The sequence below is a fragment of the Poecilia formosa genome, unplaced genomic scaffold (assembly GCF_000485575.1).
Source record: "Poecilia formosa unplaced genomic scaffold, Poecilia_formosa-5.1.2 Scaffold57, whole genome shotgun sequence".
Taxonomy (NCBI): Eukaryota; Metazoa; Chordata; class Actinopteri; order Cyprinodontiformes; family Poeciliidae; genus Poecilia; species Poecilia formosa.
This window is the reverse complement of record NW_006799996.1, coordinates 717,098-737,072: the sequence shown is the minus strand read 5'-3', so window position 1 is coordinate 737,072 and position 19,975 is coordinate 717,098. Positions and strand designations below refer to the sequence as shown.

Below are 19,975 nucleotides of genomic sequence, written 5' to 3'. Positions count from 1 at the left end.
ATGTTGTTGACCAAACTCTTAGAAATGCAGAGTGATATTAATAATAAAAAAGCTAAAATGTTTCCGTCTTTATGGGCATCGGTGTGTATTAGAGATGTAAAATGGCACATTAATCACCCTGTTTCCTTTTGGTAAATAAGAAGCTTGTTTCCTTTATTTCATGTTTGTTTTTTACTGTGCTGTAACACCATTAAATAACATTTCATAAATGAGGAAAAGCAAAGCAGTGTGATAAAACTGTGCACAAGAAAGCATTCCTTTGGGTAAAATGACTCCTTAACGTCCTCGGAAGAAGCAACAGAAGCAGGCCTAACCTTGTTTTCTTTTTAACTGTAAACATTACACAAATTAAGTCACTTTGAAAATTATGCAAAAAAAAAAAATCTCACATCTGCTAAGACCTGCAGGTTATTAATGGCAACAATCTGACTTCTTTTTATCGTTTTTCTCGATTAAACTCACATTGGAAACGTTCTGAACTTCTAATTTTCCCCACTAGTCATGATTCTTAAATCCTTATTATATTCACGCCTGTTCATCACCGGCTATCCAAACAACGTAAGAACCACAGGAATGATGACACTTATTTGAAACATGGTCCTGATGGCAAATATAGCCAAAAAATGTCAAAATTAAGCCAAAGATTAAACAAAACGTCTAAATATATACCAGTAACAGAGCAAAAATACATGGGATGGGCTGACCTATGACTTAAAGTCTAACTTAGACAGTAATAATGAATCAAGTTTAAAAGCAAGTGAGATTATTCTGCATGAATCTGAAATGGCAACAGACAAGTGATGTAGGTCCTATGCAGGAATCATCGTTATTCCCTCCATGTTCCCGGGACAGGAGTCAACCTGCGACAGGAAAAACACGACACGGTTCAGGAGGAGAGACTCCATAAGATATCAACTCAAACTGAGGGGAATGAAAAGTTACATGTGATCCAAAATAATGTGAACATGAGACGATTTCACATTGGAACCACCAGAGGGGGTAAATCTGAGCTCCAGTCAGAGAAACATTGACTTTCTTTCAAAAACAACATGCATTTATCACTGATACTGTCCTGACTGAGATGCTAATCTGTTGTGTCTTTATTAATTTAAAACATTGGTGTAAAAACAAATTTGCTTTACGACTACAAAAATACATCTTATCAAGTATTTTTGGTCTAGTTTCTAGTGCAAAACTCTTAGTAAACTTGAAATAAGAAAACTAACTGACAAGTAACTTTTTAGCAAGAAAGAGTTTTCTAAAGTAAATAATTCCTTAATATTGATGAAAAAATACCACTTCCAGGCAGTTCATTTAACAAACAGTTCAGTTTGCATGATTGTTGTAATAATTTGATGGTGATATGATAAAAAGTATTTTAATAAGTATTAAGTCCAAAGTATAACTTCAGAAGATGATCAACATTGCTCAATTAATGTATTATTTTTTGTCTCATAAATATTATGAGTTTATTCTCATGATTTTAAAAGCAATGTTGCCTGTCTCCTAATACTCAGTTGTAGAGTATTAGGCCTAGTATTAGCATTAGACCTGGATTCAAAGTAAAAATGAACAGAAACTGTACAGGAGGCTTGTCAAACAAGATGGCCGCTGTGCGTGTGCCGACACACTAACTAAGGAAACCTACGGAGCGCATTGGTGAAAAATGTCCTGATTTTCCAAAGTTGAGAATAAGTTGAATTAGAATTTTGTGAATGGAACATATGCAAAATAATTTTTTTAAAAGATCTACACGCCTCCAGGTCATTTAAAGCTACAAACTGGATGCATCACTATAATCTAAACATCATCTCTGAAATAACCAGTTATTTCCAACTCACCCTAAACATCTGAGTGGAAATAAACAAAGCAGAGTGCACGAGTTTCAAGCTTCCAGCCCAAGCAGCTCCACGTCGAAGGTGAGAGTGGCATTTGGTGGGATGACCCCTGGGTGACCTTTGCTGCCATAGGCAAAGTCTGGGGAGCAGATAAGCTTCGCCCGCTGGCCTACGCTCATCTGTGGACAGAATGGACACAGATCCAAAAACTTCATGCCGAGTGAAAAACAGACCAATATAAACACTGAACCCAACAGTGAATTATGATGCAGCCAGTTCCCCAGAAAGCCAGAACAACGGCTGAAACGTAAACAAGTTACTGAATAAAACGCTGCCGTTCTGAATCCAAACACAGATCTGAGGTTTGCAACATAACCTGGTCTCATTTGTGGTGTTTATTTTTCCACAATCATGTATAAAACTGTATAAAAGTAAAGGTTAGGAACGACTGCTGTTCATAAATACAATCTGTTTCTGATAAACAATTAATTGTAATCAATTGATGACTGAAATAATTGTCAACTAATTTTGAAACCGACTGTTAACTGGCATATAGACTCTAAAAAAGGAAAATTGGTGAAAGAACACACTTAAGCTAGAATTGTACAAACGCCCCAAATAATTTTACATTTAAGATATTTAAAAAAAACTATCTGTAAATATGTTCTACCCAAAACTCCAACCGGCAAAATTGTAAAAAAAATAAATTCCTTTCCAGGATATTTTGCCATCTAATTATTAATTGGTCAATCCAAAAAATATTCAACAATCAGTGCAGCAGACAAGGCCGAGCTTTTCACATGTTGATTTTTTGGATTCTTTGCTAAAAATTATTAACCGTTCTCTAAGAGAACGCTGTTATTGTATTTTTAGGCAATAAAATGGCTATTTTCTTACTTTATAAAGGAATTTAATTACTCAATCACATATTAGCATATTTCTAATATTTAAAAAAGGCTTAAATGAAAAATCTGCATCATGTGACAATTAATCGTCAGAATAATCGATAATTAAATCATTGTTAATTGCATCTCTGCAATCTTACCGTTTCCTGACAATATTTTCTTCTTCTTTCACTTAAATGTGAACATTTAATGCTTTTAATCTCTAAAATGGATCAAAGTTTCTATGGCAGATTGTTTAAATCACAGCCATTCATTCGTGTTGCTCTGCTCTCTACGTCCCACTGCACAGCTTTGACTCATCGAAAGTCGGAGGAGCAAAATGTTCCTGTGTCTCCAAGCAGACTGAAGAAGAAAAACTCATTTCTCCGTTTGGTGCTAAAAACTCCTGACAGTTACACACACACTCTTTAATCACACAGACCTCAAACTCAAGGCCCGGGGGCCGAATCTGGCCCACCACAGCTCTTAATGTGGCCCATAAACACCAGAGGGACACGCAAATAGAACCTTAAAGGTACCAGTTGTGTGATTAAATATTATTTTGTCGATAAAATCAAAGCCGTTTTTGTCCAGTCCCTCCACTTTTTCGTGATTCCATGATCGTGGAAATTTATGCAAAATCAATTACTTTTTCACACTAAACCATATCTTTGAGTTCGTTGCAAATTTTCTGCAAGAATTTTCACAAACATAGAATGTTGTCAGATTATAGTCTATAATTGAGTTGAAGAACAAGTCAAAGTTACAGCGTAAATATTGCAGAATTTCTTGTAAATACTTCTAAATTAACTCCACAAAAATCAATAATTTTGATTGCAAAAAGTCACAGAACAATCAAAATCCCGGAGGGACTGAGCAATGTGAAATGTTCATTTTTATTTGTTGAATACAGACACATATTTTTAATATTTTAACAGTTTACTGATGGGTTTATCAAAACATTCTGGCAAAACCGGGCCTTTGAGATCATTCATAATCTTGATACGAATTCAGATTATTTTGATAAAAATCAAAATGAGTTTGAAATCCCTGATATAGATGATATTAGGACTGGGCAACAAATCGGTAACAATATATATTGCAATATACACATGATTAATATCGTGATTTGGTGATCAACTCCCCCTGGTGGCTTGGAGGACTTCTGTTTTGTACCGTTTTACACTTGCTTATGTTTTTTTTTTTCCTTTTCGTGGCTCTTATTATTTTGCCTCTATTTCTGTGTTGCAGCATTTTTCGTTAGCGGCGTGTCTCTATTTGTTTAATTCGTATTTCACCGTTAATTATAAAAAAATAAAAAAAACGTATTTCGCCGATTGTACCTGTCGGCTACCGTACTTTTTATAAACTTTTGACACATATGAAATATGACAGAAAATAACCTCTAATCAAACCAAAACAACTGTAAACAAGCCTCTTATTGTAATTAAAATAAACAAACCGACTAAACGTCGTCAAAGTGCACCGATTATGACCATTACAGATTTTATCAGCTGTTCTGGAGGGTTTCTCACCTGAGCTACTCCCTCTTCCCATCCTCGGATAACCTCCTGATGTCCAATCTTGAACTTAAAAGGCTTTCCTCTGGACCTCGAGGAGTCGAAAACTTTCCCATCGTCCAGGGTTCCTGGATAGAAACAGACCCAGTGACCAGTTTGTAGTTTTTATTCAGCCTCAGCCGTTAAGAAGTCACCGTCAGCTAGCACTAGCTGGCTAACCTCAAAGCTTGCACCGTTTAGCTAATGGTTAATCTAAATAACCCTCCTAAGATAAAGCATCTCCGTCTGTGTAAACTGGAATCCGGTGGAGGGTTAGAGAGTAAAAACGTGTTTTAACCCAAACGTAGCTTATTTTAGCTGCAGGAAATGTTAGCGTTCATGCTAACTGAGATAGCCAGCGGTTAGGTCCAAGAACGTTTGGACTTGTTCGGACCTTTTTACAAACTTTGAAACCCTTAAGGACTTAATTAATACACAAAGTTAACCTAAAACATAAAACACGCTGCGTCTAAATCTGTGAGCATTCTTCCCACTCACCGACATAGTGCACCACGACGCGCTGTCCCTTCTTCGGGAATGTCCGTCCTAAAAATAAAAAACAACAAATAAAGGGGAAAACACGGAAGGTGGGGTTTCCTTCTGAACTATACGGCCCAAATGAATGAAACAGCGAACTAAAACAAGTATTATCCTCACCGTCTCCAGGAGTTATCGTCTCAATTTCTACTCCCATTTTCGCGTTACTGTATCCTTTCTGTCGACCACCGCTGAGGACTTGGAGCGGAAGGAGGAGGCGTTGCGGGGTGTGAACGGATAGGAGGGAATGCACCAAGTGCTGATGATAGCTGGACTGTCAATACAGGGCCGGTCCAAGCCTTTTTGGGGCCCGAAGCAGATTTTAATTTAGGGGTACCCCCATACTAACGTGCTTTATCATTCCTAAGTTACTCTATGTGTGTAACGTACCTAATATCATAAGCATAATTTGAAATTAGCTTACGTCTGAACATACCTAAACATTTGAGGGTTTTAGCTACACGATATTTAAAACATGTACTTATTTAACATCATAAACATACGCTGTGGCATTATCAAAGGGGCTTTTAATACATATTGTCTCATCTCCATTACAATTTATCTTCCATCTTTTTGTTAAGCTGCCTTTGCTAACAGTAGAACCAGAAGTGGTCCCTTCAAAATAAAAGCATCAAATGGCAAACAGGAAGCTGATAATAGTTCAAGCTAAATAACGACAAAAAGCACCATAAAGAGATACAAACAAGTAAAGAAATTAATTTGGGGTTATTTACAGCTGCTTTGCAGTTCAGAACAACAGTTAAATCCACAAGAACACACACAAAAAAAATCTTACCAAGTATTTTTTGCCTAGTTTCTAGTGCAAATATCTTATTACAGCTGAAATAACACAAAATTAACTTTCAAGTAATTTTGAGCATTTTATAGGAACTTATTTTAAGTAAATAATTCCTTAATATTGATGAAAAAGTGCAAGCTTCACAAGCAGATTATTTCACTTGTAACATGGAAAACATGAAAATTAAAAAATTAAACATGAAAACATCTCCCACTGGAACTAGTACTTCTTAAGGACTTATTTCATTAAAACAAGCCCCTAAATCTTGGTGAAAAGTTACTTCTAGGTTAGTTTTGTTTATATTTAAGGGTGCCAAGATATTTTAACTAAACTAGATCCAAAAAAAACTTGGTAAGATTTTAGGGTTTTTTTATGAAAGAGATTCCAGATAGATCCAAAATGTGTCTGAAAAGATTGAATTTGAAATTGTTTTAACTTCTTCAGATTGAGATTCCATCCTTAAATGAAATAACAACATGGAGTTTTAACAAAGCTTAAATAATCAGCTGCTCATACAGATTTTTACAGAGAAAAGAGGCGAATCAGTGGTTACTCAGAAGAACCACATTTACACCCAGGACACTTTGGATCGGACATGTGATTGTCCACCAGCATTTCCAGGGAAACTTCCACTTCCTTCCGAGCATCGACCAGGAAGGATCATCGGTTTTCGCCACTGAGGATTTACTTGTGACATCTTCCTGCTGTTCTTTCCATGGAGGCTGCCCGCTACAGTTGAGGAGGTGGATAACCAACTTGGTGATGGATCACGGTTGTAAAATCTGTCTGGTTTTGGGTCATCAGGTTGAGGCTGCTGAGAGTTTGTTGGCAGTTCTGACAGCTCTCTTTGGTCTGCTGGTGATGAAGAGGCTTTATTGCTTTGTATGAGACAAAAATAAAAACATTTACTATTCAGCTTAGCGTTAGAACCAAGGAGTTAAACCAAATTAACACGTTTTTAACAGTACAGTAGGGTTTTATGCCTTTTTTACATTTTAATTTCAGTTTTTTATTGTTTTCTGTTTTACATGAGATGTATCAAATGACCCAAAGGGTATTTGTGACTTTAAAGCAACAGCATCATTGTTTTCAAACCAGATCAACCTTTTTTATTGTAACTGAAGTTGATACTTTCTAATTGTACTTGGAAGTGTAATTTTCTGTCCTCAAAGGTGGAAAATTGAAGATGAACGTCTTTTGGATTTACAAAGTTGTCTCACAATCCAATATGGCTGCCACACGTGTAAAACAGTGAAGGTTATTTCTAGAGCTGGGCAATAGAGCTTAAAAATAAAATGTCAAATTTTTTCATAATACATCTGTTTTATTAAAGGAAATTACGGAAAATATTTTCAAAAAGTGGCTTTTATTTTAATCATCCCTTCAGTGAGTTGGATGATGGAGTATTAGAGCCAGACTCTACAAATTTTTCCTACTAAAATATAGTCATAATATTAGCAGAATAAGATGGTATTTTACTGGAGGAAAACACCTCATAATTATCAGAAATAAAGTTGTTTCAATTGAAAAAAAGCTCAATTATTGAGATCTGATGTGGCCCATAGACGTCTTTCTTTGAAATAGGCTCAGTTGTTTGCATGATTGTTTCAAATTATTACTGATAATAACTTAATACTGATGTGATAAAATATTAAGTATTTCTATAAGTATTAAGCCTAAGGTATAAATTCACAAGATGCTCATTCCGTATTTTATTTTTTGTGTAAATCCTATTAAAACTAATATTTAATTCTCCTAATGTTACAACCTTATTTTGATAATGTAACGCCTTTAGTCGTTTTATTTTTACTGTATTCATATTAAAAAGAAATCGTAGCCTGGCCCTAATGCTCTGTTGCAGAAGATGGCGGCATTAGATGCGCTGACATCACCATAAACTATGGAAACCAAAGGAATACAATGGTTTAAAAAAATCAGATTTTCTAAAAATGATATCTCCAAAAACCATAAATTTAATTAACTGATAAAATCAATTACCACCCAGCCCTAGCATTTAGCATTTTTGCAATTTCATACTTTTGCGGTTCTATATATAGTTTTATATCTGACTTTCTAAAGCATAAAATCCTAAAGTTTACTGGCCAGATGAGAATTTCCAAACAAACCAAAGAACTCAAATTAAAACCAAATTTCCTCACAGTTGAAAAGTTGAAGTTGAGCATAAAGACATTCAGCTACAACTTAAAAAGTACACCAAACTTGACCTCTGAAACTACATTGTTCAGAACAGTATTAACATGATTTGATGCACAATAAAGAAAAATATTTAAAGACATTTGTAAAAAGCCTCATACTTCTGCTGCTCCAGCTCTAAGCCTTTCCTCTCATTGACTGGGTAGGTGTGAAAGATCCCCATCCCAATCAGCAGAAGTGTGACGGGAACTGGAGAAAACAGCACAAACAGAGCTGTCACCACTTCATCGCCATGGTTACACGCACCTGCTTTGTAACCTACAACCCTGCAGACAAGAAGACAGAAAATACAACACAATTCACACAAATAAGAATGCACAGAGACTGAACAGAGGCGATACTCACTGTAACATCATGGTTGACAGTCCCACAGATAGCCCTCCTGCTAGCTTATTGCAGAAAGCATAACCGGAGAAAAACAGAGGCTCCAGGTCTTTAAATGAGGGATGTCTCAGAGAAAAGTCATCTATCACATCAGGAAGCATTGACCTGCATAATACGGGCATAAAAATTACATTTCTGTTTCAGGGAAGGCTGAAAAACTAAGTTTCTGCAGAACTCATCACTGGCTGGTTTGGCAGGCCTGATGAATAATTCATTCGGTTTTCATACAAATTAGATCTGACAGGCGTTGGAAATGATTTTAGAGTTTTTATTTAGCCGGGTGGTTGACTCACCACGGCAACAGGAACACGGTCGCCACGCTGAATCCCATCAGGATGCACATGGTCAGGAAAACCGGGAGGCTGCTGGGAACGCAGGTAACTGTGATCACGGCTGGGATGAAGAGCTGCAAGAGAAAACAAGAGGCTTTGAGAGACAAAAAGAAACACTAAATATGCAGATAATTATAAAAGACTTACTGAAAGGCCAATGAAAACTGTGGACTTTTTTCCAATTCTCAGAAGGACAAACTGCCAGAACGGAACTGCTACGGAAGCAGAAATCTAAGGAAGTTCAAAAAATGTTTTAAACGCACAAATAAAAGTTACATTTCATAAAATTAAGTTAAAATCAACTCAAATCTTACCAACAGAACCAGCAAGAGGAGCTGAAAATGAGCTCCCAGTCCAGCAGCATGACTGCAAAACAAGGCAAAGTTTCCCAAAGACATCTGAAATCAAACAGAAGGAGAAGGAAACTTTCGTTTAGATGCGCGAAAGAACCTTCAGCTTGAAAAAATGACATGTAAAAAGTAAGACATACGACAGAAAAGGGGCAGGATTACATATGTTTATACTTCTTTCTATCTCTTTTTCAAACAAATATTAAGGTATTTGAAGTGTGAATGTGAATACTTTTGAAATAATCCAACTTTTTTGTTAGCTAAGCTGAGCTAAGCTAACAAAAAGTTAACAGGAGTAAAAATAGAAATGAGTGACAATCATAAACTGCACCTGAAAAGCAAGAACACAGAAAACAAAGCCGAGCACGAGTCTCTGGTAAGGAACGTGACACATGAGCATCTTCAGGGAGCTCAGGCAGGATGGACGTTCAACAGCGTCTGGAAAAACAAAAACATACATTTCACTTGAATTATGGTCACATTTTTATCCAAACAAAAAGACAGAATCACTGAAATGTACTGAGGTTTAACAGTGGTGTAAGAAACACACTGTATCTATTTCTGTTGTTGTTTTGTCAGAATCTAATGAATCAAAACAAATAGTAATATCAGACAAAGATCATTTTGGTCCACTCTTCTTTGCAGAGTTGTTTTAACTCAGCCACATTCAAAGCCATTTGACTATAAATAATCGAAATAATCGTTTTGAGGGGTTAAAGTCTGGATGTCACTGCCAAAACACAGTCTTACAAGTATGTCTGGTCCAATTTCTTGTGCAAATGTCTTAGTACACTAGAAATATGAAAAATTAACTTATAAATAGCTGTTCGGCAATAAATGTGAACTTGTTTTAAGTAAATAATTCCTTACTATTGATGAAAAAATTCTAGTTTTATTGGCAGATAAATTCCTTTATAACATGGGAAAGATGTCTTGTCATAAGTTAAATAATCTGCCAATAGAACTAGAACTTTTTCACCAATATTAAGGAATTACTGACAAAAAAAGCTTATATTTTTTGCTGAAAAGTTACCTGAAAGCTAGCTTTGGTTTTTTTTAGGTGTGCTAAGATATTTGTACCAGAAACTAGACAAAAAATGCTTGGTAAGATTTTGTGTTTTTGCAGTGAAGTCCAGACTTTAACCTCTCAGAATGATTATTTATGATCCAGTGGCCTTTAATGTGACTGAATTAATATGAATCTGAAAAAAAGTATCTTTGTTTGATATTATAATCTGTTCAGCTGACTTTAAAACGTCAAAGAAGTTTTATTTAAAATCTGAAATAATTTAAAAACTGTTAAAACAACACTGTCATAACTTTTTAACATGGTGCCAGGATAGTTTGGATATCATTTCTCCTTAATAAGATAAATCTTCATTTTAAAAGTTCGTTTTATATTTCAAAGTGTTATTTTTGTCTGATATAAATGGCATTTTAATGAGCATTTTATTTGCAGTGTCTGTATACTGACCGTGTCGGACTGACTGCTCCCTCACACCGAAGAACAGAACCAGGCTGCTGAGGAGGAACAAGCCACCCGTGACCCCGGCTGAGGTCAGGAAAGCCTTTTGCTGGAGGCAAAGTAAACACCAGGAAGTGTATCTCATAAGTAATTCATGTTTTGCTGTCTACAAAGTTAGACGAAACACAATCTGGCATTTTTATGTAACCTAAAGTTGACCTACTGTGGTTCCTTGAACAGGTTGGGACAGCTCTACAGGCTTTTTATTATCTTTTTTTTTTTTTGCAGAAACTCTTTCTTACATAATGAGATTTAAGTCTGCTCAGTTCTGCCCACATTGGGCTGCTTTCACAATGAACTGTTTCAGAGTCTCTTGTCACCTTAAATCTCCAACTCAAAGTTGGTACTTGTACATATAAATTGCTGGGGGGAAAAAAGCACAATTATACCAATGTACGTCTTTGAAAAGTAGAAGTGGCGCCTCCTGCACAACCAACAAGAATCCAGCCTAATGGTAAGTCAACAACAAAACACTTATTTTTTTCAGCAGCCATTGTACACCTCATACAATGGTAAAACCAGCTGACCAAACGTGCTGGATATTCACTTTGGTTGCCAGGTAACGGGGCTGGGCTCACATGCAGTTGCTAGGTAACAGCACATTGCCTAAAGATTGTGACTTAACAACTGGGAAGTTTTGAAATGGCTCGTTTTCCAGACACCAAAAAACATTAATTTACTGCCATAAAACGTCTTAGTGGTTTTCTTAAGCGCCTTGGCTGTTTTCAGAAGCAGCGGAGACCCAAGTGGACGTATAAAAATGTGCAAAATGGGAATTTTGCATAATAGGGCCCCTTTTAATATTTCTGTGACTGTCAGTAAAGTCATAGAAAGAGTAATTTTGTCATTTTGTCACTGACAGCTGGAACACCTCTCATGATGCTATTATTCACAGATATGTTAATTTGACATTTTGCCACCCACTTCAGTAATTTTTAAAGCTTTATCACACCTTAGATGGTCAGAAGAGGCTGAAAGGGCAGCATGACACCCAGAATGCTTTACTTCCTGAACAGCTGTTTTAATTTTTAATTCCAAAAAAGCATAAAAATTATCAACAGTTTCTTTGTTAAACAAAGAAGTTTTTAATTAATCAGAAAATTAAAAAAAATAAGGAGATTTACCCATGAAATGATATGTGTCCATTTTTTATCTGATATTTAGTAAACTTAAAAAATGTGTCAAACTGTTTATGATCTTATAGAAGATGAGAGCCACTGCAAAAACACAAAATCTTACCAAGAAGTTTAGGTGTACAGTTAATATAAGACAAAACTAACTTTCAGGTAACTTGTCAGCAAGATGTAGCAGCTTGTTTTAAGTAAATGATTACTTAATATTGATTAACAAATACTAGTTCCACTTTTCATAAAACCTTTTACCAACCTGTAAGTGAAATACTAAGATTAGTATTTTTTCATAAACATTAAGGAATTATTTACATAAAATAAGCTCATATGCTGAAAAGTGACTTGTTAAAGTTACTTTTGCCTTATTTTGTGTGTTTGCAATAGAAATTAGACAAAAATACTTATTTTTGCACTGTTTAGACATATTAATGAAGAGCATGAAATATTTTATTTTTCAGTATTTGACCTGTGGATCAATAATCAGACCAGGTTGATTTCTGCCTTTCAAGTTTTTCTTCTAATTCCTGTGCAGCTTCCATGAAACCCTAATGACATTTTAATGCATATTTCTTGAAAGTGAAAGTATAAATGGTTTATATTACTGTAATATCTGTAGGAATAATACCTGAACAAGCAACAATGTCTTCATCCAGCCAAATAAAGTAAATTACAGGGTAACAAGATCTTCCTGGGACATTGTGAGTATAATAGAAGCTCAAAGTTGCCAAGCCTGTTCTATAAATATTAGTTTAAGCTCGTCTCTATTTTAATGTCCCAGTACCGTTTCATGCAGAGAGGCAGTCTGCGGCGCGGGTGAGCTGTGAGGCGTCTGATGGACCTGGTCCAGATGCTCACAGGCCTCCTGCTTCTCAGCGTTGAACACGGAGACGACTTTTCCCTGAATCACTGACACCAGCAGCAACGCCATCATCTCCACGCTCATTCCTGGAGGAAAACACCACAAACACACAGAAAAGCCTGGAGTGAACCCAGTACGTGACAACATCCCTGTTAAAACTGCAAGCTAAGACAATCATATATCAAAGTTTCCAGCTTTGGTGCAACAAAGAATTTGAAGAAACATAAAAAGAGGGGCAATAAATGAGGAAACCTTTAATCCAATACTTTTGATTTAAATCTAGCTTTCCCTTTGACTGGGCTAGTGAGTGAATGCACTACACTAAAAAAATACCAGCCTGAACTGACCACGACACTCTTCGGTGTGTATGTTGAGAAAAGACGACTCAAGGTTCCCTACGTTCAGTTTCAGTGAGGTACGTTAAAGCTGTTCCCACATTTTCCCGTCTAATAGATATTTTTTTGGTTAAAACGTGATGGATAAATCTCCTATTAGTTAGTAAAGTTAATTTTCACCAATTTGACTGTGGTGTATAAACATTTTCAGATGCAGCCCAGTGGCTCTGAGATACCAGCTGGTGAGTGTCTGCGGTTCCTCTTACGGCAGGCAGTGGCAGAGTCTCTGTCCCTCTGGTGTCCTCCCAGGGACATGCTCATCGAGACGTAGGGGACGTTGTAGCACTGCTCACAGACAACATGGGGGAGACATGACACCAGCTGACAGCAAATGAGAAACTTGGTAACCATGGCGACGAAGCTCCCAGAGAAATAACAGCACATACAGCTGATGAAATTCCTGTCGCCATGGTGACGGGGACAATGAAAGACAGTGGAGCACAAACAGATTGAAGCCATAATTCTCTACTATCACAAAACAGCACAAACTATTTACCTTCTGTTATTAATTTTATTTTATTAATTAGTTAATGAGGGAAACTATCACTTAAGCAGCTTAATTTGGAACTTAAATTACCCATAAACTGAGATATTCCAGTGGTAAAAATCTGTTTTACTGCTTAGCAACTTTTTAAAAGACTTCCAGCTAAGAAACTAGATATGTGACATAAAACAATGTCACATATCACATATCTGTTTTATGTCACATATCTAGTGTGACATGCAGGTCCTATGGTCCTAAAACCAAAGGACCTGCATGGATTTTTGGATCTGGATTTTAGAAAGTAAGAAAGTTAGCCACACATATAATGGCAAACTGACAAAGCTTTTTTTCATCCATCTTACAAATGCAAAGTGAATAAATCTTAAAAAAAAAAGGTAAAATCAAAAAATTTTGTGGGAATGAAACATGTATGCTCATTATGAGGGATTTCTCTACAGAGGGGCCTGCCCAGGGCACCATTCCTGTTAGCACCACCACTGTCTCTGTAGATAGAGTCCTAACTAGGAAATAAAGTTCAGTTAGCTCAGAAACATGATTTTAAATCCAAGCTGAACATTTAAATAAGATCTGTTGACTTATATTTGCATAAATTGATTAAAAATAAAGAAAAACGTACTTCAGAAAGCTTTGTTGTAAAAATGTAGTGAGCAATTTATTAATAAACTTGTATTATTTATAGATGGATTAAAAGTACCAGAATATATGGAGAGTGAAAAGTTTTAATAAATTAATAATACATTTCAATAATTATTTCATAAGTTATTCATTGACATTTGGCACTCTTCACTCTCTACTGGAGCAACAGTTTAGGATTAAGCTTTTAGGGAAAAAACTATATTAGGAACATAGATCTATGTATAAAAATGTTCACGGTTTTTCTAAATTATTCTAAAAATATGTTAGAAATAAAATGGCTTGTTCTTAGAAAAAAAGCACATTTTCAAAACTTAAAAAATAATATTTTCTCCAGGCCTAAATTATAAAATACAAAAAATAAAATTGTACTGTTTCTCTAAATTATTCTAAAACTATATTAGGGATAGACGATGAATAAAATTTATAATGCTATTAACGTGAATTTTATTAGCTGTTGAGATTTGGATTTTTTTTTTTTGTTGTTTGTTTGTTTGTTTGTTTTGTTTTCTTTTTCTTCTGTGGGTAGGCCGCAAGAGCGGCAGGCTTTACGGGTGGAAACTGTCAAATCTGGCAACCCACCAACAGCACCATGTTTGTGTGAGGCGCATGCGCCATAGTGGATAGAAATTTGGCGCATTTTCGACGCCATACGGATCGACTTGAAATTGTCTTCGTGTTGATGGGGCCTTCCTGCTGAAGGATCAGCTAGAGTGGGTAGGCCATGTTTGAAATGGCTGCATCTGTAGGTCGGTAAGTTATTTTTCAGAAACCTTATTCGAAGTTGTTTGTTTTGTCTCTGATGAAGTTATTGAAACCATTTGTTGTGGTTAAACGGAGCAGCAGACGAGGAACGACGGTAACACCACGGCGTCTCAGCGGCGGTTTGTTTGGCCGATCCGAGGAGGGGGAAAATGGCGTCTGGAACTAACAGCAGATCGATTATGGACATACTAAGATGATCTTCAGTGAAGCTGAGGATTCCCTTCAATCAAACTGAAGATCGCTTCCATCGAGCTGAGGATTCCGTACAAGGTGCCTGGCGGATCCGGCCAACCCATCAAAGGTTTAAGTCGAAGAACTGTTCCAATGGCGGATCCAGAAGACATCTCAGGGTAGGAGCTGTTGCTGTGCTACCGCTATTGCTGAAGGCCAACGCTAGGCCTCTTGGTGTGCTGGTTTGGTTTGTTTCTCTGCTGAGAGTCAATGAGCTGAGAAGGATTCTGCTGTTAATTCTGTCTTTAGGGTTTTTGTGCTGTTTGAAACAGCTACTGTGGTCATGTGACCTGTAGAGGTTTAAGCTATCTGGCATTTTGGAATTTCAAGTTCATAGTTGAAAGTCAGTTGTGATGAGAAAAAAAGATGGCTGCCAATGATTAGGCAAATGCGGATTAAGGGCTGCAGGAAGTGATTCGGCTTAGTAAATATCACTGTAATACACATTGATCAGATGCCTTCGCATAATTAGTGATTTTTTTCTTGTATACCTTTTTCATTTTTTTGTATCTATTTGATATTTAAAATTGAATCAAACATTTCAAAGATGGGGTCCATACTTTAATAATTCAAAAACTCAAACAAATTTCATTTTTTGTGGTTAAACGGTTCAACGGCAATTTAAATTCGAGCATGAAAAGAGATTTTATTTTTGTGTTGAAACCTGCGGCGTCGTGATATTTTATTTCCTCTGGACAACGACAGTCAACAGAAAGATCTGGAGCTGCAGGTCAGAGGTCACAGAGGATACACTAATTCACCATCTTGTCTTTGCAGGTTTTCAGTTGAAATTAACTCCCATATTTTCTTTCTAAAGATAATCCACTGGAACCTGTCTTTGATTGTTTGCATCTGGTTTTTCTCCTAGATAAATATAAATACGATAATTTTGAGCTCACGGTTGTGAATTTAAGGCCTTGTCAATACCACGTGGTATATAGACTCAGATGGATACTGATCAGCAGTTTTTGTTGAGATGGACACTCTGAAGACACCAGATGGTGTTAGACTGGTGGGAAATATGGATGTCAAGATGGTTGTGATGGCACTGACTGTGAACCCAATCCCAGGAAGTGTGGTTTGCTACTTCCTGTAGCCACTCCTCAAGGCTTGAAGTTGTCGGATAAGTTCATGGACGTTGGTAGCAAACAAATACAGTGAAGTCATCGGATGAGTTCAAGGAATTTGGTAACAAAGGTAGGCGTTTTGGTCGTGGGTACAACAACCAGAACTTTGATTCGCTCAACGCAAGAAAAACACGGTAGGCTATATGAAAGTTTGGTGTTCTGGTCTTGGGTATAGCGACCAGAAGAGAAACCTTTATTCTCTGGTTTGTGATCAAATGTGTAATTCAAGGGTGTGATGACTAACGCATAGGGGAAATGTCCTTCAGCCAGGTTTCGGGGTTTGACTTAAAACCCGTACCCATCCTGCTGTCCTTCATCCTGTTCAGGAATCCTCCTGGATCAGGTTTTCGTCTGATTTTGCCCTTCGTCGACCCTCCATTTATGGACGGAAAAGCCCTTTGCCACCCCACTGATGGACAACCTTAGTGACCTCTGACTTTACCACTGGGCTCAGCAAGTTTTCTGGAGGAAAACCAGGAAGTGTTCCCAGGTGATCAGGTCGGGCAAACTCTCTCAGCAATCTTCCTTAAAGAATGCTGCAGGTATTTTACTGTTGAAGCAATTTAGTGTGAGGTTTTGAAAACCATTCGTTTTGAGTCGTTAAAGACCTGAAACCTGCACCCGTCTTGCTGTCGCTGTCTTCCTGGTTCGCCTTGTTTCCGACTCTGATTTTTCCTTTGCAGCTTCAGGACTAAAACTGATCCTGTCTGCATAAATCTAATGAATTAACGGTTGAAGGTCATATGTAGGGTTTTGGTTTTTAGGATTATTTCCAGTTCTTGGAGAAAATAACTGTACCTCTGGTTAACCTGTCACAGTAAGTTACATGATTTTCTTTCTACCAAAACCAAAATGATTGTTTTTGTAAAGTGCTTTAAGACATTCGTTGTGAATTAGCGCTGTATAAATAAACAGAATTTAATTGAAAATGTGAAAAGCTAAAGGAAAATGAAAGAAATTTGTAACGTCTATAGTGATGAAATATTTGGAAAATAAAGGAACTTCAAGTAAATTTACTTTAACTTTGTGTTTACTTTTATAGGCACATGTGAATTTTATGAATTAAATTCATAAAAGCCTGGTGGTAATACATCCATGTTTTTGAGTTACATTTTTAAAGTAGACAAAGATGTGAACATATTTGTGTTGTTGGAAGATTAATACATGATCACCAACTACAAAGTCTTAAAAAATTCAAATATTACTAAAAACTATGTTTAGCCTGGTGGGGTACAAGTAAAGCCTGGTAGCCCGCCAGGCTTATAAAACCTCTTTATTGTCTGAGCTCTCACATTTGAGTCGATTTGTACTCGTGTGCCTTGAAGTTGATCCTTGGGGAGAAAAAGTTATTTAAATTGAATTGGAAACTGAAGATATTTACGCTCATGAACGTCTCGAACAGACAGGCGGCTGTGAGGAACCACAACACGCAGGCGGCCTCCGACATGGAGTCTGCAGGCACAAACCAAAGCAGCACGTAGGACAGGATGCCAAACGGAGTGGAAACAACCAGCCTGCCAGATGAAGAGGTGAAGGTTCAAATCCAGGACGTCCGACTCCAGCAGAACTACAATCCTGCAAACTTTCAGAAGCTTCCCTGATGTGACGGATGACTCTAAAAGCTGCAGGATTGTGGCTCTCAGGAACTGGAAAATGGTGGAACATTTCCAGAATAAGTGGCTTAGTAGTGAATGAGCAGCTGACTGACCATGGGGTGAGTTTGCCGATGGGTGTCCAGGTACTGCGGGTCACCAGGTATCCAACCAGAGGGTCGGTGACGGCGTCCCAGGCCCGACTCAGAAACAGGATCAAAGACACAGAGGAGGCCTTCATCTGGGCAGAAAATGGACAATTAATGGCGCATGACTTTTATAGATGTTTAAATGCCTTTAAAACGACTTTCATCCTTTATTTTTGTGACACATTTTAAGATGACAGAACATCTTACCAAGTATCTTTGGTCCAGTTTACAGTGGAAATGACTTATTACAATTCAAATAAAACTAAACTGACTTGGAAGTAACTTTTCAGCAAAATATAGCAGTTTTTAAAATCGATTCCTTATTTGTTTTATTGTCAGATTATTTCACTCACAGGAAGATATTGTTTTAAGTGAAATAATCTGACAGGAACAAGTATTTTTCACCAATACTAAGGAATTATTGACTTAAAACAAACTCCTTTATCTTGCTGAAAAGTTACAAATTAGTTTTCTTATTTAAAGTGTACTAAGATGTTTCCACTAGAAACTAGACCAGAAATACTTGGTAAGATTTTGTTTTTGCAGTGTAGAGTATGGTATAGTACCCAAAAACTGTATTTAAGAGTACGACTACTTCAACATGTTTTCACTTTGGTAAAAGAAAAAAGTAGCAAGAAATTACCAGAGTAAAAAAGTATTTGGTAAAAAGGCTACTCATCAATTATGTCAAAATTACATCAATTTGATCAGACAGACCAAAACAACATTTCTACAGAATGTTAGTATTTTAAAGACAAAATGAAAATAATTCGTATAAATAACATAATTACAAAATAAAATCTGGCAAAAGAACATTTTTCCAAATCAGTTTATTTCAATAAAAAACTTTTGTCTGGTGGATTTTTGGTTAAAATGCGTTTATTTTTCATTCAGTGGGTAGAAAATCCAGGAATTTTACTCAAACAAGAGTAGCAATGATTCAAAATAAAAGTATGTATAACCTAGTAGAAATTACTCCTAAAATAGATTTTTACAAAACATTACTCAAACGGTAAATTTAATTAGTTTCTACTCAACTGTCGGAGGTTTTTGGCGAGAAGAGGAACTATGATTTTCTTGTGGGCCACTGAGAAAAATTATTGTTGCAAAAAAAGTAATTGAGGGAAGAAAATTCTTTGAGTTTATCCCAAAAGGTGAGGATAAAATGTTCCATTTTTGTGTTAACAGGTTAAACTTTCACCTGTACGACATCTAGCAGGAAAATCTGCAGTGAAATCCCGATGGCAGCAGATGTGACCTGATGTGGGACGCCTCCTACGGCGTAGCAGATCTTCATGATCAGAGGGATCCGCCCCGATCCCTGAGGACCAGAGAGGACAGACAGGAGGTTAAATCTGCAGTAAGCAACTTTTATAAACCGTTTGGGTTTAAAACTGTCACTATGACCTGATGGTGCAACATGAGATGGGTGATCTGAAAAAATAAAAAAATTCTGCCTTCTCCCAGTGATAAGTAAAATCAACCAATCAGAGCCAGAAGGAGGGTCTTAGCAGTGTCAATCATTATTGTGTATGCCTTGTGGAAAAAGCTTGGGGACAGCCCTGTCTGTCCCAAGATGGCTTCACATCCGCTTTAATAAAACTCTAGTTTGTTTCTCTAGAAAGTCTGGTTCGTTGGGGAATGAGAAGTCGAACTCTGAAGCGGACCAGAACGCAAACTCAGGTCTGGCTAAAAGCTCCAAAAGCAGGACGTAGGCTGCAGCGCAGGGCATTCTGGGTAAATAAATTCCAAATGTTGCAATTTTGGTTCATAATCTAACCAAGATTATTGGACTATCAGGTGTGAAAACAACCATAGAAAACTCCATGAAGACATGAATGAAAGGTTTTAGAATCCCCTGACCTGAACCTGATACAAGATCTTTCAGCTTAATTAGAACCGGGCCTTCCTGTCCAACATCAGTGTCTGACCTCACTGTTGCTTCATGAAGAATAGTCAGAAATCCCCATCAACACTTCACTAAACTTTGTGGACAGGCTGTACTGAAGAGAGCTGGGGAGCAAACAAAGGCAGCTTTACATTATGACTCTGCTAAATAAAACAGTCAATTTCCTTAATATGTGCAAAACTGGTGCAAGTATAAATTTTTTTCATCAATATTAAGGAATCATTAACTTAAAACAAGTTTATCTAAAAAGTTAGTTTT

At 36.8% G+C, this 19,975-nt stretch overlaps 2 protein-coding genes and 1 long non-coding RNA gene across 4 annotated transcripts; 1 reads left to right on the top strand and 2 right to left on the bottom strand.

Annotated features, from left to right (window-relative positions):
- Positions 1–442: 442 nt before the first annotated feature.
- On the bottom strand, positions 443–5,077 carry LOC103139068 (peptidyl-prolyl cis-trans isomerase FKBP1A-like). Its single transcript, XM_007553541.2, has 5 exons — positions 4,939–5,077; positions 4,780–4,827; positions 4,258–4,370; positions 1,842–2,017; positions 443–860 (listed from the first exon to the last, which is right to left on the bottom strand). Exons 1-4 carry the CDS (start codon positions 4,973–4,975, stop codon positions 1,886–1,888), a joined length of 330 nt encoding a protein of 109 aa, XP_007553603.1. The 5' UTR covers positions 4,976–5,077; the 3' UTR covers positions 443–860; positions 1,842–1,885.
- Positions 5,078–5,758: 681 nt separating this feature from the next.
- On the bottom strand, positions 5,759–19,540 carry mfsd2al2 (major facilitator superfamily domain containing 2a-like 2). The gene is made up of 14 exons (XM_007553660.2): positions 19,395–19,540; positions 19,010–19,163; positions 17,776–17,900; positions 17,449–17,581; positions 13,013–13,091; positions 12,334–12,497; positions 10,372–10,471; positions 9,229–9,335; positions 8,862–8,945; positions 8,695–8,778; positions 8,509–8,621; positions 8,177–8,320; positions 7,933–8,097; positions 5,759–6,495 (listed from the first exon to the last, which is right to left on the bottom strand). Exons 1-14 carry the CDS (start codon positions 19,538–19,540, stop codon positions 6,186–6,188), a joined length of 1,908 nt encoding a protein of 635 aa, XP_007553722.2. The 3' UTR covers positions 5,759–6,185.
- LOC103139067 (uncharacterized) lies at positions 14,333–16,686 on the top strand. Of its 2 annotated transcripts, XR_476357.2 has the most exons (3): positions 14,333–14,697; positions 14,788–15,059; positions 16,394–16,686. It is a non-coding gene; the product is annotated as an uncharacterized LOC103139067 (long non-coding RNA). The 2 variants fall into 2 exon arrangements; XR_001662306.1 differs by lacking the exons at positions 14,333–14,697; positions 14,788–15,059 and adding an exon at positions 15,480–16,201.
- Positions 19,541–19,975: the final 435 nt, after the last annotated feature.

What these genes read in the sequence shown, in the direction of transcription:
- LOC103139068 (XM_007553541.2), bottom strand. Translation starts at nt 4,975, where the DNA reads ATGGGAGTAGAAATTGAGACGATAACTCCTGGAGACG. An exon ending in GACGATAACTCCTGGAGACG is followed by an intron (nt 4,828 to 4,938) that starts GTGAGGATAATA and finishes TTTTATTTTTAG; the next exon opens with GACGGACATTCCCGAAGAAG. An exon ending in CGTCGTGGTGCACTATGTCG is followed by an intron (nt 4,371 to 4,779) that starts GTGAGTGGGAAG and finishes GTTTCTATCCAG; the next exon opens with GAACCCTGGACGATGGGAAA.
- mfsd2al2 (XM_007553660.2), bottom strand. Translation starts at nt 19,540, where the DNA reads ATGCCCTGCGCTGCAGCCTACGTCCTGCTTTTGGAGCTTTTAGCCAGA. An exon ending in TCCTGCTAGATGTCGTACAG is followed by an intron (nt 17,901 to 19,009) that starts GTGAAAGTTTAA and finishes TTTTCTGCCCAG; the next exon opens with ATGAAGGCCTCCTCTGTGTC. An exon ending in CTGTCAACCATGATGTTACA is followed by an intron (nt 8,098 to 8,176) that starts GTGAGTATCGCC and finishes TCTTGTCTGCAG; the next exon opens with GGTTGTAGGTTACAAAGCAG.